Genomic DNA, 16,967 nt, shown 5'->3' with positions numbered 1-16,967 from the left:
GGAAATTTCAGAAATAGATCAACAGCAAAAAGAGCTGTAGAAAGAAAACAGTCCCTTCCATAAGCCTTCGCTCCTACCATCTCAACACTTTTGTGCAGATTGAATCTGATAGAGGCAGCTCTGCGGTGGCAGGTCTGAACTAAAAAGAACAGGAGAACTGCAAAGAAATTGTGTGTGGCAACAGTTCAGAGGTTTAACGAATTTTCACTTGGCCTCTGGACCAGAATTGGGGTGGATGAGCTCCAACAGGTAAAAAATGTGGGGAAAGATTTTCTGTTTTTCCATCAAAATCAACGTGTTCTACAGGAATGTGTCAATTTTAATAGCTTCCATCTCAAATCTGCCTGGTTTCCTGCTATCTCATTCATTTCTGCCGGAGGCAATTCAGGGGCCCTAGTCTGCTTGTTCCCTATTGACCCTCTGGGCAAAAGATTTTCTTTCACATTTTTCAATTTTGCTTCAGAACGATTTTTTTTCAGAATGCTCCTACTGTGGAAAATAGCAACATTTCTCCTCCCTTCCCAAAATGGAATGATTTTCCCTCCTTCCAATTTCTAAAAGTCCCACAGAGGAAATCCTGAGTTTTAACCAGATGTAGTAATAACTCTCCAATTGATCCTCATTGCTGTGCAAGTCCCATCTCAAACTCTAAACCATATTTTCTACTGGAGGCAAGTGAGGGGGGCCTGGTTTCAGGGTAACTGGGTTTTTATAATCGACTGAGAATCTGATAGCCTGGACTCAAAGCACCCTTGAACGGTTCAGTTCTCCGCAGCCCAGGCTGTCCCATAGAACTGAATTGGTATGTTGTATTGGTAAATTGGTATTGGTAAGTTGTAGCACTGTAGCATTACAAGCATGGCGGGGGGGGGGAAGAATTGCATCTCTGGTGTGTGATATTCAGGCTGAAAAAATATTGGGTATCATTTGCCTTTATTGCAGTTTGGTTTTGCAGTTGGGTAAGGAAAAGTCAAATACCGACTAATAATTACCCTAGTGATTGTGTTCTCTGAACACAGCCAAACAGGATAAGGTGACCCGTGGTATATAATAACTGTAAGCTAAAGAGTGGGGAGAGGGAAAGGGTAACTTTTGCTGATAATATGTGCAATACCTGTGTGTTTGAAAAAAGGCTTTCTGGATTTTGTTCTTTAGTATCCAAAATTATGCTATTATCCATGCTGTGTATAATCCCTCGGAGGAACAAGTCATTTAATGCTGAGCATGAAAAAGGCCACTTCTATTTAAAGCACCAAAAAAATTAGCCACCAGTGAGATATTTAATTAACCTCTTGGTGAGTCATTTTAATTGGCTTACGCATATAAGGGAAGCAGCGTGGCTGAGCAGTTCGATCACCGGCCTGAGGCTCGGAAGAACTGGGATTTCCTCCTGGCTCTTGCACTGGCCTTATTGTTGACCTTGAGTACATCACTTGAGTTCTCTGTTTCTCTATCTGTGAAATGGCCGAATGAGACTGACCTTGTAAGGAAAATGCAGCTTAGCTTAGGCAATGGTTGGATTGTTAAAACACCAGCTCAGGACCCAGCCTGCAACTTCCTGTAGCAGATGATCACTTATCCTGGTGCTTGTGAATTCTAATTGAGGACATTTTTTACATTTGATTATGAATTATTATTGCATTGCTATTTCTATTGTATCAGGGCATAGAAGAGCTAAAATAATGACCCTGAGGTGTCAGAGCCATTGCAAAGCCTGAGCTAGAGAGTGTTCCTCCCAGGGAGCTTGCAGAATAAATTGACAAAGTAGACGAAAGGTGGTGGAAGCGGGGAACAGGCATAGAGAGAGGAGAGAACTGGCTCAAGATTACCCAGCAGGCCAGTGGCAGAGCTGAGAATAAAATCACCTTATCTGAGGCCCGGCCCTGAGCACAGGGCCATGCAGCCTTCCTGAGTGTTTAAAGGCTTATGCTTTTTATGCGCAGAGCATTTCTTAAAATACCTGCAGAAGCACCAGGTTTGATGCCCTCGCTCTGGGTGCAGACAAGTGCAAGACGAAACCATTTTAAAAGCATGTGGGGTGAATGTGTCAGCTGAATCAGTTCGGTTCTGTAACAGCTTCGTCTGCCAATGCCCGTACTTGGTATCTTGGAGCTGAGTTGTTGCAGCAGTACACCTGAATGAACCAGGTTTACGGTTACCATTGCTTAGCTTCCTCTTGGAGTGGAATATGGCAGATGGACAAAATAGTTACACCTTTCAAACACGGTCATTTTAAAGCTTTTTTTAGTGTTCATCCATCTCCACCCTCTTGTGGGTTACTACGTTGCTCCACAGAGCCAGTGGGTTTGATAATAAGCAAATGCACTACGGTAAAGCTGAAACCAAGCGGTGTCTGTTGACTCCAGCTGGGGACCTGGATTCATGTGATTTACTTGTGGAATAAAGTGATATCCGGTATACAACAGAATATTGGAACAAACCTTAAATCTGGGGTAAGCGCAGTAATTCAGGCTTTGCTGATACTGTTCCTTGAGCTTTGTGTCCCTCTCTCAGGCCAGGATTGTCTCAGGTCTTCTTCCTCATTTCCCTACCTTGGGATCCAGAAATGAATTTCAGCTCTGCTGTTTTTAGCTTAGTGCTCAGATGACATGGCGAGTCTGGGTGTACCCAGCTCCTCATTGTTGTAGTGACTGTGATTAAATTTCACGCACTGATTCAGCGCGCTGCTTTGTGAGTTTTCTTTCTTTTCCCCCCCAAGCCCAAATGTGTCATTTTCCACATTGATTGGATCTCCTCCTGAGGACAAAGCCCATTTCTGATGAGCACTGAATGAATAAGATGTTGTAATGATTTGTTTGCAGCAACAAGGAGAAAATATCCCTGGGTGCGTGCAGGCATTAAAAAAATTTCCGAAGTGGTTCAGATTGCGACATGCATGCAAGGTCATTGACACAAAGCCAAACAAGCAAGCGGGTGCCATCAGCCCTCTTATCTTTCTCCCCTGGGCACACAGCTTAACAATTTTCCAAAGGAATCTTCCATTCCCTTCCCGATGTGGTCAGTTGTCGGCATTTGGTTGGTGTTTTTTAGTAAAGGAACATCGTCTTTCTGCAACCAAATGCATCTATTTCTTTTCCTCTGCAGGCATGTTTATAATTCGACACAAATAATTACAACATATATTTCAAAGTCTTCAACAGTATTGTCCCAGTTGCAAAGGATGTAATATATACAAGATTTAAAGCTATCTAGTGCACGCTTAAGTGATGGTTACTGGGTAGGGATAGGGAACTCCATGAAATTTCCCTTGCAGTGCTTCTTCTAAACTTGTTCATCATAGGGTTGAGTTTCATTGGCACATTCTCTGACTCTAAAACACCCCTATTGTTTTTCTATAACACACCATGCTGCATGGTGGGGGTGGGGATCTGGCACAAGTCCCCCCAATCCCCCCACTCCCCCAGCCCTACCACAGGTGCCCTGCCTGGGCCAGCTCTGGCCCTTTAAGAAACAAACAAACAAACAAGAAAACCCCTGCACTCACTGCTCCTGCTGATGGGGGGCAATCCCTGCTGCCCACCGCACCATGTGGGGGGCTCTGCATGAGCCTCCCAAAGCCCCAAGGCTGCTGCAGGAGCAGTGAGCAGCTTTTCTCTGGGTTTTTTTTTTTTTACTTAAAGGTCTGCAGCTGACCCTGGCGGGGCACCCATGGGGGGCTGGGGGAGTCAGGGGGGTTGGAGGGGCTTGTGCAGAGCCCCCCATGCAGCATGAGGCAGTGGGGGGCAGCGGGGATTGCCCCCTGCCCGGCAGCACCCAGTGAGTACTGGGGCTTTTCTTTAAAGTGCCGGGAGCTGGAGTGGGGCAGCCATGTAGGGGCTGGGGGAGAGCGCAGGGGTCCCCCCATGGTCCCCTCCCCCAGCACCCCTTCCGCACACCTAGTACTTACCAGCTCAGAGTCTGGCTGCAGCTCCCTGCTGCAGCCACCGGGGACTGCCCGAATCAAAGCTCTTCGAATCTTTTCTGAAGATTCGGAGACCTTTAAATTGATTCGGACCTTTTAATTGGTCCCCTGATTCGATTCAGATTCGGAGATTCAGCCACCAAATCAAGCCGAATCTCCTCCAAATCAATTCGCCATCCGAAGCTTTTCACAGCCCTACTATACACCCATACAGCATTATTAGTCATAATGTTAACCAGACACAGGTAATGGCTATTTTAGAAGCATGCTATGGAAATACTAATTAAGTCTTTGAAAACAAATACACTTAGGCCTGGTAAAGATACCAGCTAACCTTTCTAAAGCATATTCCATCTTCACTGAAAGCAGTCTTACAAGATTTAGGCCATGGTGTGAAAACAACTAGCACATGTGACATGACTAGGACCACTCATGTGCATAATGCCAAGCTTGTACTCCATCATCAACCCCTTACAGCACAGTGGAGATTAATGAGTATTTTCTTATTGCTCTGGCTCTATTATGAGGCGCCAATACATCTAAGAAGACATACAGTTCTTCACATAAGCCATTTTGTTTTGTTTAGTAATACCTGCCCCCATTGGCCCTACAGGACTGAACGGGGGGATTGTGGTGCTGCCCATGATGGAGTGTAGTGGGCACTAGTCATGGTGCCACAGTACATTGCAGCTGCTGTTTCTTGTTTCCCTAAATTACTTAGCAGTCTTGTTTCAGACAATGCAAGCTGAGGAATTCATTCCTTTACCCCCTTCACCATAAGCAGCCCCAATGTGCTGGAGCAGACAATCATGGGCATAAAAGCTGTAGTTACTCAGACGTGCAGCGGCCCTTAATTGTTAAGGGCTCCCCCTGGGACATCTTGCTGGTGCTGGATTTTTCCAGGGGGCGGCTGCACAGCACTTTAATATAAAGTATATCCCTCTGAGGCATCTCAAACCAGGGAAGCCATTAGTCTTCTGGGCACCACCTCAGCTAAAACGTTCCATCTACCAGTACTGGTTTCTCTTTGATTAACACACAATACTATTTAAAAAATCCCTATGAATTTGGTTTATCCAGGCTATAATCTAAAAGAGAAAACAGGAAGATCTGCCCCCAGCTGTCGATCTGGCAGCACATTTATTGTTTGCTTGGTTGGTTTTTTTAAATGGCGGTCACATAGTTTCATTTGAACGGTGGCATCCTTTAAAAAAAATGACGACTCTGCTCCCACCCACCCTAGCTGAAGACGAGTGCAAAATAAAAAGAGCAACAACTCATTCGCCTTATCGCTGGAGACCTGGTATAAGACGACAGATCTTTGCTGTGATGATTAATGGCTCTGCTATAAAAAGATGTATCATAAACTCCTTGTATTAGGTCAAATCATAAACTAGGCTTTTAAAGTTTATATGATCCCTTTCTAAACAATCAGGGGTATTTGTGGCTCCCACTAATAAGGAAGCTTACATGAGGCTTGTAAACTACTCAGTTCCCTAGTGAGCTGCCAAAGAAATAACTACAGTCCATTATAACTATTCCCAAGTCCATGGGGGCATCCCCATGGATGGTGTCATAATTGGAGACTATTGCATAGAATTACCTGAATTCTCATCCTTTTTTCACATTTGTTTCAAATACAAAGGCGCTGAGCAATGGCTGTGTATTGCCACATCTCACACAAGTCACCATTTGGACACTGCAAGACTTCCAAGGCCAAATTGCATCCCCAGACCTGCAATGTATGAAGCACACTGTGTCTCCACGAGAAGGGCTGATACTGGAGCAAATACTATCTTTTAGCATGGTACTACCATCTGAATGCTACCTCCTCTCCTACCAGCTCTTCAGACTTTAACACGAGGAAGCTGGGGCTAGAGTCCTGCTTTCTCTTTCTTTCATCCCCATCCCCTTCAGGTGGGAGTGGAAGGCATTAGGCAGCAGAATAGTGCATTTGTACCTGGCTGTGCAAAGGATACGGGGTGTGTCTTGTGGGGAGGGGAAGGCCTTTCCCACTCACATGAGGGCTAGCTGCAGCCATCTATAGTTAAGGCCAAAATCTACTTTTGCATACTCACAGACTGCTCAAGTCAACTTCGATGGCAGTCTTACAAGCATAGGCAGGAGCAGAATTCAGCCGTAAATTCAACAGTTTTCTGTTGAACTTGAAAAACAGGGGTCAGGAGGAGATTATATAGTCAACAGAGATAAATGCCTTTCTTCCTTTCACAGAACCAAGCTTATTTTGGAGGATGGCCAGAATTCTTCCCCCCTCAAAACAGGACTACCCCAACCCCACAGACACCTATGGGCTTCACTTGCAGAGTCTCTCAATTAATGGACTCCCCTGGTTCCTGCCAACCACTGGGAAAAATGCAGAGTTTCTCACAAGGAACTGAGAGTGAACAAGACATTCATTCCAAGCTTCCATATAATCTACAGCAGGTATGAAAACTGAATAGCTCTGATCAGCTGGCTGGGGGCATTATACAGTCTAGGCAGTAGTACCTTGAAACAGGAAATCACTTAAGATAGCTATTTACAAATCCCCACCTATGAATACTCTATGGGGAAAATCCATTAGTGAACAACACAAGATAATATTTTTAATAAATTATATATTCAAGGAGGATTAGTTGGATTATCAAATGGTATCCTATTCAAATCAGGATCATTAGTTGTGCTGGCTTTCCCAATTTCACTTTCTTAAAATAATTTAAATTAAGGTTCATTAGACATAACAATCTAACTCTAGCACTCGAAACTTAATCCCTTCTCTTTTCATGTTACCATAGCACTAGTTTGCAAAGCAGTTTAAAGGATTATTTTTTATTTATTTTTTTAAAAACCCACTGGTTTCTACAGAACTTACCTTTCTCCTGTCCACCCACATGTAGTGATTACCAAGTTCAAAAAACAAAGACGTACATGAATGAGAACTAAAACAACAAAACTTTAACTGTGGACCAGTAGGCACCCTCCACAGACCCTTTGTCTGGATCTAACCAACTAGTTAGCTAGCTAGCAGCTCTCTGACTGAAGGACCATCTCCCAATTCCCTCAGTCTCCTGATACGGAGCATCTCTAAATTATAACTTGTATCATTACACCACCATTTGTAGTTATTGTGCTCAGCTCTTTTATTGGTTTACTGGCTTGTTTTTCTGCTTCTCTGTGTTCCCCTTCTTTACTTCTTTTTCTCTGCCTAAAATCTCCTAACTGATATTATGAACATCCTTTGTACAGGTATGCAGGAGTAGGGGAAAGCAGACTTCCTTCTGTCACTGCATGGACTGTACAGACACAGAGCACAAAGCAGTACTGCTTTGCCATATATCTTGGTGTTTTCCTTAAAGTTCCAGCTGCCATGTGATTACACAAGAATTGCCGCTTTAAATTTACACTGTTTGAAGTGAGCAGTAAACTTTAAGCTCCCGCTGATCAGGTACGCCCTGATCAAAAAGCAAAAGACGACCCACTGGTATTTTTTTTTTCATAATCAGGGTTTTTGGAGCCCAAGCTCCAGTCTTTACAACTGTGCTTGGCTGCGCTGCGAGGCCCAGCTAGTTTTGAATGTCTTGATCCTAAAGCAGCAATCGCCAAACTAGAAGTCAGGACCCTTATGTGTAGGGTCATGAGTCCGAGACTTGTTCATCAATTACCTTGCATGGGTTCAGACTGCAAGTGGGGTCATGTATTGCTCTGGCAACTGGAAGCTGGGTCACAAGCCCTGAAATAGGGCCATAGCCCCCCAAAAAGCAGACCTCTGCCCCCAAAATTTCATTTTCCTGAGGTGCTACAGACCAGGAAGTCCTACTGAAGTCAACAGGATCTGCGCGGGTTCCATCAACCCTAGAAATAAGGAGCCTCCTAAGATCCTAGAAGCCTGGCACCCAAAATTAGAAGGCAAGACACTAGCCTAATGGGGTGTGTCTGGAGTCATACCAGTCTGAAACAGAAAGAGGAATAGGACACATCTCCAGATATCAAATCATATGCTTGCACCACCTCACCAGGCCTCCTCCTCTATATCTGTATATAGTTCCAGGAACAAATCCCATCTAAACATCACATGCATATTCAGTAACTATTAGGTTCTTTTCCTGGACTCATCTGAGCAGGCTGCAAGCATGCAAGACAGAGACTGTGAACCTACTAGTGCACGTTCTCTTCCTTGGCTCTTGCAGTACCTTGCTGTATGGCCCTGGGCAGACATTTATTTTGAACAGAGTTTTCTCATTTTCAAGATGGCTATAACAGAAGTCAGCACACAGAGGGTTGCCATGAGGGCATCCAATACTTTGCAATCCTGGAGTGAAAGACCCTTTGAAAATTCAATTGAATATCTAAACTGAGAGAAGAGAAGACTCCATATGATCCCTATGGTACAATTTCATAACAGCTCCAAAACATGCTAGAAGGCATCGTGTTGATAATTGCACATTAACAGATCCATACTATTTTTTCTTAACATCATAAAGCCAGATGAAAATACAGATTAGCAGATCCATACTATGGATGAAATTAATGTTTTATGTTAATGATCTGAGACCGAACACATCTACATGCTCCTATATAGTTTACAGCACTCTTCAAATGTCACAGCAGGATTAACCACCCTATTCAGGGCAAATATAGACAACTACCAGGGGCTGAGCACTTTACAACTCCCTGTAACTCCGCATACTCCAGGACTTCTGATATCCCAGGTTCTCTCCACCCCTGAATCTGCAGTGACTACCTTGTCATAATCCTATTAAATCCCTTTTCTCTGTTTACCAAGAGTCCTAATCACACACTGCAAATTCTTCTCATATAAGGAAGAACGACAGTTTTCAGATTCCTTATGAGGCTTATTCATCAGCTACTCAAGAGTTTTGCCAGGGCGTTCAATCTATTCTTGAAGCAGCCATGTGGAAAAGGTTTCAAACAGCTCAAAGGCCTGCACAATGATAAAGGAAAGCTGAGGAGCTCACATAATCCTGGTAATAGCCTGACCCTCTCAAGGAAAATAGAATGATTTGTGGCAGCAGTTTTCCTGCCCCATGCCTAACTTCAGTACCTCCCCAAACCATTGGTAGCCTGGTCACATAGTCCCATTAAGAAAACCCATTCCTCCTATGCTGCAATAATAAACATACACAAATATATGCAAACCAGTTCCTGTCACAATGACCTTCTCCCCAAGTCCGTTAATGTGAAGGGGCTTGCATTCATAGGTGCCAACTCTGCCTGCTCTGGGGCTCAAGTACCCACCAAAAAGAATTAGCAGGTGCTTAGCACCCGGGAGCCACGTCAGGCGAGCTGGGTTGAAGTAATGCGCTGCCGCTTCCAAGCATGTGTAGGGTCCAGCATGGGAACGCAAAAAAAAATAAAAAAAAATAAATAAAAAAAGCACCCACCAACAAAAACCAAAGTTGCTTGTATTTATTTCATATAGTACAGCTGGATCACAGATGGGTTCATTTGATGCCCCATGTTTCAGCAGGAGCAGAATACACCCTTTAATGGGCACATTACATGTCCCGAGGACAAGTTCGCTTGAGGCATGGGATAAAAGGAGAGGAAAATTGTGTTAAAAAAATGTGAAATGGCTTACTTCTCAGAAGTGTCCCCAGGACCCATAGACTTCCATGGAGCTTCTTGGAACCAATTGGGGCAGAGGAGCATACTGTATTAATCCTGCTACAGGCATTTAGGAGTTACTGCTAACAGACTCTGCCCTTAACTACTACCTCTACATTTTGCACCATCCCAAGAATTAGGCTTCTTTTGGGCCTTCCTCACTCTCCCTACAGTGATGCTTTACATGCAAATATTTCCCAGTTAGCACTAACTCTCAGGTACAAATCTTCAGCCCAGAACACAGCCTGAGTAGTTAGGCTGGGGGAGTAAGGGAAAAAGAAGACACATCAGAGGAAATGAATGAATTCACTCTATGCCAAGCCACTGAGCCATAAGAGCGGAGCAGATCTTGTAATGCATGATGGTGGTGGATACTGAGCAGGGAAGTGAACAATGAGATCCTCAAAGCAGTGGATCCTACAGTCTCACCTCCAGTGCACTGGTCAGTAAGGACGTGCTATAGAGGTGAGCTCTCGCCACTGCAGAACTGGCCACTCTCCCTAAATCCTGCTGCTTTGTACACTGGAAGCATTCTGGATGTATTTGCAAGGGAGTCTCTGTAGCCATGTGGCTGGGACATGCCCGGCCATTATTGTAAAGGAGGCCACTGGTGATTTAAAAAGGCACATGCCATTAGATGCGGTGGGAAAAGTGTTATGATGCAGGATATCAGATTAGAGGAGCATAATAGTTTGGCCTTTGAATTTCTAGGGGAATAAGACTGCCTGCATCATACAGAAGTGCTACATGGACTGGACAGAACGGACAAATGAAGTACAAGCTCCATTGAAACCAGTGCAGCTATGTTGTTATAGGTGGGGATCTGTCTCCTTGAGCTCAACCCAACTGCAGAATAAACAATATTTCCGAACTGCATGAATTTGCTGAGCATTAGCAGAGGCATGAACATTCACTTGTCTTGGCTGCTCATGATGCTTTTGAGACCGATTTACATTCTGTACAATACCAGCTGCCTCTTGGTAGTAGACCGAAAGCTGGAAGGCAGTGCCCCTTTCCCCCCCTGCACTTGAGTATTACATGAAGTCTAGTTGGCTACTCACCCGCATGCCCAGTTCAATATTTTCTCCCCCGTAGACTTCCATTCCAGGGTCAAGCAGACCAATCTCACCAAAGTACTCCCGGTTCACCACAAACGAACACCCAATCATTGCTGGGGTCCTGGGCAGAACAAGAGGAATGAGGGGAAAAAAAAGTGCTTAATATGTAATGGAGCTCACACATACTGCAAAGCTGTGTTTTCAGGTGAAAATCACTGTCCAGAGAGCCAGCACAAAAATCCCAATGCACACCCTTTGAGGGATTAAGGGCACAGTCCAGAAATATGTGCGCTTAATTTTAAGCCTAGGTAGTACCTGTTCATGCCAAATGGCTTTTGATGGCCCAAAGTAATAAGGGATCAATAAGCCTTTTGCAAGCCCTTTGTGCAGGGGTGAATTTCAGCTGTGGCAAACTTGTTCCCTGATGAAAAACAAAAATTCACACTACTGAAGTAATTTAGAAAAGGAAAAAAAAAAAAATGTCACCAGGAAAAGAGAAAACACTCCTAATTCTGTGTCTTCAAGAGATCAAAGACTTACAAGCAACCCCAGAGCTAGATCTGAAACTGGTAGGAAAAAGCAACTTAATTCTCCTTTTAAAAGCTGTGCCAAACATATCAAAGCTGTTGGAAGTTTCTGTAAAAGCCACCTGCTACTTACAGCCCGCTAGAACTCCTCTTTTTTTCTCCTTCATGAAAGATTCATGTCTACCCTGAAACTTGCTGCATTACACAGTGATGTTGGGTTTTTAATCTCCTCCCCTCAAAAATATATGGCCCAGTTGCATCAAAATATATGAAGTCACAATCAACTTCAGATTTTCAGAGCATTTAATTGAAGGGAGGCAGGGTGATCTAATGGATGAAGAAGTGGTTCAGGTCTCAGCAAACCATGCTTCCATTCTCCCTCTCTGCCACTGACATAGTGGGAGACCTCATACAAATCGATTTTTACCTGTAAAGTAGGGAAAATATTACAGATGCTGACCGGTGCTTTGCTTTTTTGTACAATGCTTTGGGATCTGCTGATGAACAGTTCCATGTAACAGTTGGTGTTATTATTATTATACAATTATATTATAAATACAACATCATGAATACAGTGGGAATAAGACAGTTGCATTAGAAAAAGTAGGGCAGGTCAACCAAGATCATCAGGAGTATGGAGCAGCTGCCATGACAGGAGAGACTAAAAGGACTAGGACTTTTCAGTTTGGAAAGAAGGTGGCTGAGGTGGGATACGATAGAGGTCTATAAAATTATGAAACTGCCTTGGACAAAATTAATAGTGAACTGTTATTCACCAAGTACCCGGATACACCAACTAGGGGTCACCCACTCAAATCAGTAGGAAACTCGTTTAAAACTGACAAGAGAAAGCACTTTTTTATGCAGCACATAGTCAACTTGTGGCACTCATTACCACAGGAGGTTGTAGAGGCAGCTTAAAAAAAGGACCAGTCATAATCATGGAGGAGATATCCTTTAATAGTTGTTAAACAGGACAGTCAGGGATGTAACCTCTGGCATCTCCAAACCAATGATGACAGATGCAAGGGAGGGTGTGACAGGGGATAGATCACTAGCTACACGGAGGTCAGATAGCTCACTCTTGCTATATCCTGTTCACAAGCTCTCCCACTAAAGCATCCACTTCTGTCGCTTATGGAGACAGGATCCTGGGCTAGACGGATCGTTTGTCTGACCCAGTATGGCACTCCTAATGTTCTTATGCATATTTACCATCATCAGCCACAAACTTTGCTAGCATCATTTTGCAACAGTACACTTGCTCCTTAAAAAAGGTGGCAGAAATTAATCAGAGCATAAGGGAGCATCTGTGCTACTGGCGCTTTTAGAAAAGAAGGCTCCACATTGTGTGGCCACATGATCACAAGCAAGTCATCCCCTTGCCCAACTGTGTATCTACAAATGGGACTACAGTCGAGTTGTACTGACTGTTTGAGGGGGCCAACAGGTCTGCAAATGTCTATCTTAGCCTTAAACACACACACTGATGACAAGCAATAGGATGGCATAAAAAAATAAATGTTTGCGTGGCGATTCAATTTACTCCTTCATTAGACCTTGGCTGCAAAACTCATACGACTAAAATTGTAATACTGCGTTTGATTTTTAATACTGGCTTTTTATCAGTGATATGACATTTCCCCAATGTGCAACAAGCATCTCTTTGGCTAGGGCTTCTTTCTTTTTCTTTTTTTTAAATAATAGAAATTGCATAGAGGTCGGATGGAGTGGAAACCTGAGTCCCCCGCCAAGAGGCTTGTAATGATTTTATTATTAATGCTCAAAGTCCCAAAATAAATTTAAACAAAAAAAAAAAGCATCAAGATCAACTGGCTCAACATTTATTTGCATCTCAGGTACTTGTATGTACCCTATGAGGAGTTCCACTGATTTCATCAGGGCTCTATAAAAATCATTTTCATGCCTGGAACCTTCATAGGGAAAACACTGGCTGCAAAATCCTTTCAGGAACACAGAGCTTGGGGGCAAAGCTCAGATTATGAACTATGTTCTTGCTCCCTTTGAGATCAATGGGAGTTCAGCCATTAAGTAGAGCACTATTCCCAGGGGCCCAATCTGGCTGGCCAGGCTCTGGTTTTAGGTGGCACACCCTGCAGCCACATGCACCACCCGCTTTTCTTTCAAACTTTTTTTGGGTTTTTTTTTAAAAGATATTGGGATTTCCTGGTCTCCAATTTTGGCTCCATGCTGAAAATATGCAGCACAGAGAACCTTTTCACATGTGTCACGTGCATTTTGCAGCACCTCAAAAGCCTTTTAGGCACCACAAAGTTCATGGGTGCACTTGTCTGGATGTGCCCACTGGGTTTCAGAGTCAGGTCTAAAGGCTGTACCTGATAGAGTGGATGGCATTTTCTCTATGGTCTAGGCATTAGATACTCTCTATGCAGACTAAGGCAGAAGATGAAAAAAAGACTGAAATGTATCCTTACAACATTTCATTACAGTGACCCCAAAACCCCCTACTTTCTTTATTGGCTGGTTCTAAAGCATTAGCTCATTTTCACCAGGTAAATGTGAAATATTTCCCAAAGAAGGGAGAAAGCCATGGCATATAACACACAACCAGGTATATTTATCAGCTGGTTTCATATGCAGGCAAAATTTCACCTAGAGTGGAAAAATCAACACATATCTCACCCAGGTATTGATGGACCCCACCGGTAACAGCAGGCGGCCATGGTAATGGTGTTATCACATTAGTGCCCTTTTCTCATCAGGCAGGAGGTTAAAAAGCTTTAAACAAATGGCCAAGTATATGGATAGATAAAACAATTCTTCACCGCTGGGCTTGAAACATATCTAACGTTCAAGACGACAGCCTGACCTATGGAAGGAACTATTCGGTGCCCTTGAAAAGGTTCATTTGCTGAAGCACTGCTATTACTTATCTATAATGGACTCTGTTGAAACACTCACATTACTGGTACAGCTTCAGCTAGCTCGCTCTCTCTCCCTTTCTTCATTTGCTAGACATTGCAACCTCTCACATTATTACAAGGCTATACTACACTGCACACCGTCCCGCTGATGTTTTGTCTGCATAATTGAAAAAGGCAGCTGTTGATAGAAACACATTTGATCGGCACTGTTTTCTGACAAAGAGACTGAAATGGCTTGATTAACTCCTGAATGCCACGTCCCCAGCCTCAAACACAGCCCAGGAAATGGGTCCTATGGCAGCAAGGAGAAACAGAGAACAGAAGAACTCGATAGATGAAAACAAGCATTTTGCATCTGCCAATGAATTTGGTCTGAAATTGGAGAAACCATTAGCCTACAGGGACAATATGAAAAGGAAATGCCAGGTTCATAGTGCATGAAGGTCTCCTGCTAGAACCACCTCAAACTGAAAGCTTGATAGCCAAGACTATTGGCAGTGGCTAGTGAATTGGAGGGTGTTTCCGTTTCCAGGTATCCAACTTGAGACAGTTATGGAGACCTCTAAGAAAATCCAAAGTGGCTCAAGAAGCATTTTTGGCAAGTCACTGGGTGACACTTTCCCCTCAATATAGCACTGAGCAAACATGCCACAGGATGATCTCACCAGGTCTCTGCCTTGTCAGAAGCATTGGGCTGGGGTTCTCATCTCGACTCATTCTTTGATGGAGTTATGTTGGTTTAGGCCAGTTAAGGATCTCGCCTATTTTTGGAGGTGAACTAAAACTAGAATTTCTGAATTCCAAAGTTGATTTTACAACAGTAGGAAAGTTAGTCCTGATTAAATTTTAATATGTCTAATCACAATAGTCTTGCCTAAATATATGCTGTGGGTTTAATGATGTGCTTCAAGTCCCGTACCCAAACGTTTCATTGTGTTAGTATGAGGTTTTAATTGGTTGCTACATTCTCTCTCTCTCTCTCTCTCTCTCTCTCTCACACACACACACACACACACACACACACACACACACTATGAAGCTGTACCAGTAAATGTGTTATTTTTATTTTTTACTCCATGTATCTTTGGCTCATATGAAGACATTAGAGATGCTGGAGATTACATTAATAATAGGAAACCAACTTGGGGAAAATGGCATTTTTTCCCAAGATTCTGTATTTCCAGCCATAAAGCATGTGGCACAAGGAACTTCCTGTAGATTAACAAATGGCTGGAGGATTGATGGCCTGAAACTTTGCCCTTGGCCATTAACCTCTCAGGTCATTAATTCCTAAAGAAATGCCCCACGCTGAGGTGCTTGCTACAATGATAATTTATATATTCTTTTAAGTTATTGCTTCCCCGTGGGATAAAGCTGAACCTGGTCCCAGTCTAACTACACCTATTTGGAAACAATTTCTTGTCTGAGGTGGCATGTATGTGATGGAGGTGCTTGGGAAATGCTACAAGAATTCATTCAAAATTGTCCACGTAAGGTGATTAGCTAGTGACCAAAATTTTATTATCAATGTACTTAGAGGTTCAGATGCACAAAGAGGGAGGGAGGAAAAAAAAAGGTTGAGATGAGGGAGGAAAAAAAAAAGGTTGGGATGGACCAAAACCTGGAGAAGGTTATCATTTTCATGGCTGTGAAACATGGCAGGTTAGTGTTTACTTGACAAGAACGAAATCCCTCCAACAGCAAGAAAACTCTCTCAGAAAACACCGAAACATTATGGAAGATGCAAAATGTGTGAGTTTTGCTACTTCAGCCAAGCACGGTAATGCCACAGTAATCTGATGGAATTCCAGAATGGAGGAACATTTCATGTGACATATAGACCAAAATCAGTAACCGAAGGACAATTATGGCTCCCAAAAGGACCTGTGAAAATGGTCCTATGGTCGTGCCCTTATCTGCTACCTAATTCAGTTGCATGTTCTGAGCTTACTGAAAAAACTAAACTTCTATGAATGGCTGCACCACACATCCACCACGGCTGCACCACACATCCACCACGGCTGCAGAAGAACAGTCTGAATTCCATTCTCTTCTTGCATGACACCTGATGGCCACGTCCAGACATGCATGGATGTTTGCTTCCCCGGGGGTGGCATAACTTGTGCCACCGCTAATTGTTCCTGGGGAACGCCTGGGGCATATGCACTCTGGTGTGTGACAAATTATCCCGGGTGGGGTAGGGGAGGCTGGGTCCAGCACTGGGATGACCCCAGCAGCCTTACCTGGGGTCCTAGGGGCTCCTGAGCTGCAGCAGCAGCGATCCTGCCATGCAGAGCCTGGCTGGAAGCAGAGCATGGCTTCTGCTACCCAGGCTCCGGCTTTGGGTGGTGCATGCTGCTGCCGCATGTGCCACTCTACCTTTTTTTTTCCCATGGGTTTTTTTGACCCCTGGATATCAAAAAAAACCCTCCGCACTGCTCCCTTGTATTGTGGAGAACCACTGAACATGTGGTATGTGGTGCCACAGCTGTGTTGGGATGCAGCTGATATGTAATATGAAAAATGGAGTCCAGTGGTTAGGGCACTTGCTTCAGACTTAAGAGAGCCAAGTTCCCACTCTCTTGTGGACTACTTTAGACAATTCACTTTATCTTTCTATGCCTCTCTGTGGATACCTATAAATGTGCTGGAGAGCTTCTCCAATACACCGTAATTACAGCACATTGGAGCAGACTTAATTTCATAGATATCATAGACATTCGGGCTGGAAGGGACCTCGGAAGATCATCGAGTCCAGCCCCCTGCCCAAGGGGCAGGAAGTGAGCTGGGGTCATAGGATCCCAGCAAGATAAGCATCCAATTTTCTATTGAAGGTGTTCAGTGTAGATGCTTGAACCACCTCCAATGGCAGGCTAACCCAGACTTTTGGGGCTCCGACAGTAAAGAAATTCTTCCTTATGTCCAGCCT

General features: G+C 43.8%; 1 protein-coding gene across 1 annotated transcript in view; it reads right to left on the bottom strand.

The window, feature by feature from the left end:
- GALNT9 (polypeptide N-acetylgalactosaminyltransferase 9) overlaps positions 1-16,967 on the bottom strand; it is a 313,695-nt gene that overhangs the window by 141,672 nt on the left and 155,056 nt on the right. Inside the window, exon 6 of the mRNA XM_019507030.1 lies at positions 10,609-10,726. Coding sequence (XP_019362575.1) covers positions 10,609-10,726 — 118 coding nt within the window. The remainder of the gene's footprint in view (positions 1-10,608; positions 10,727-16,967) is intronic.

Source organism: Gavialis gangeticus, unplaced genomic scaffold (assembly GCF_001723915.1).
Source record: "Gavialis gangeticus isolate Ggan-Ray unplaced genomic scaffold, GavGan_comp1, whole genome shotgun sequence".
NCBI classification, from domain to species: domain Eukaryota; kingdom Metazoa; phylum Chordata; order Crocodylia; family Gavialidae; genus Gavialis; species Gavialis gangeticus.
This window is presented reverse-complemented; position numbering and strand designations above follow the sequence as displayed.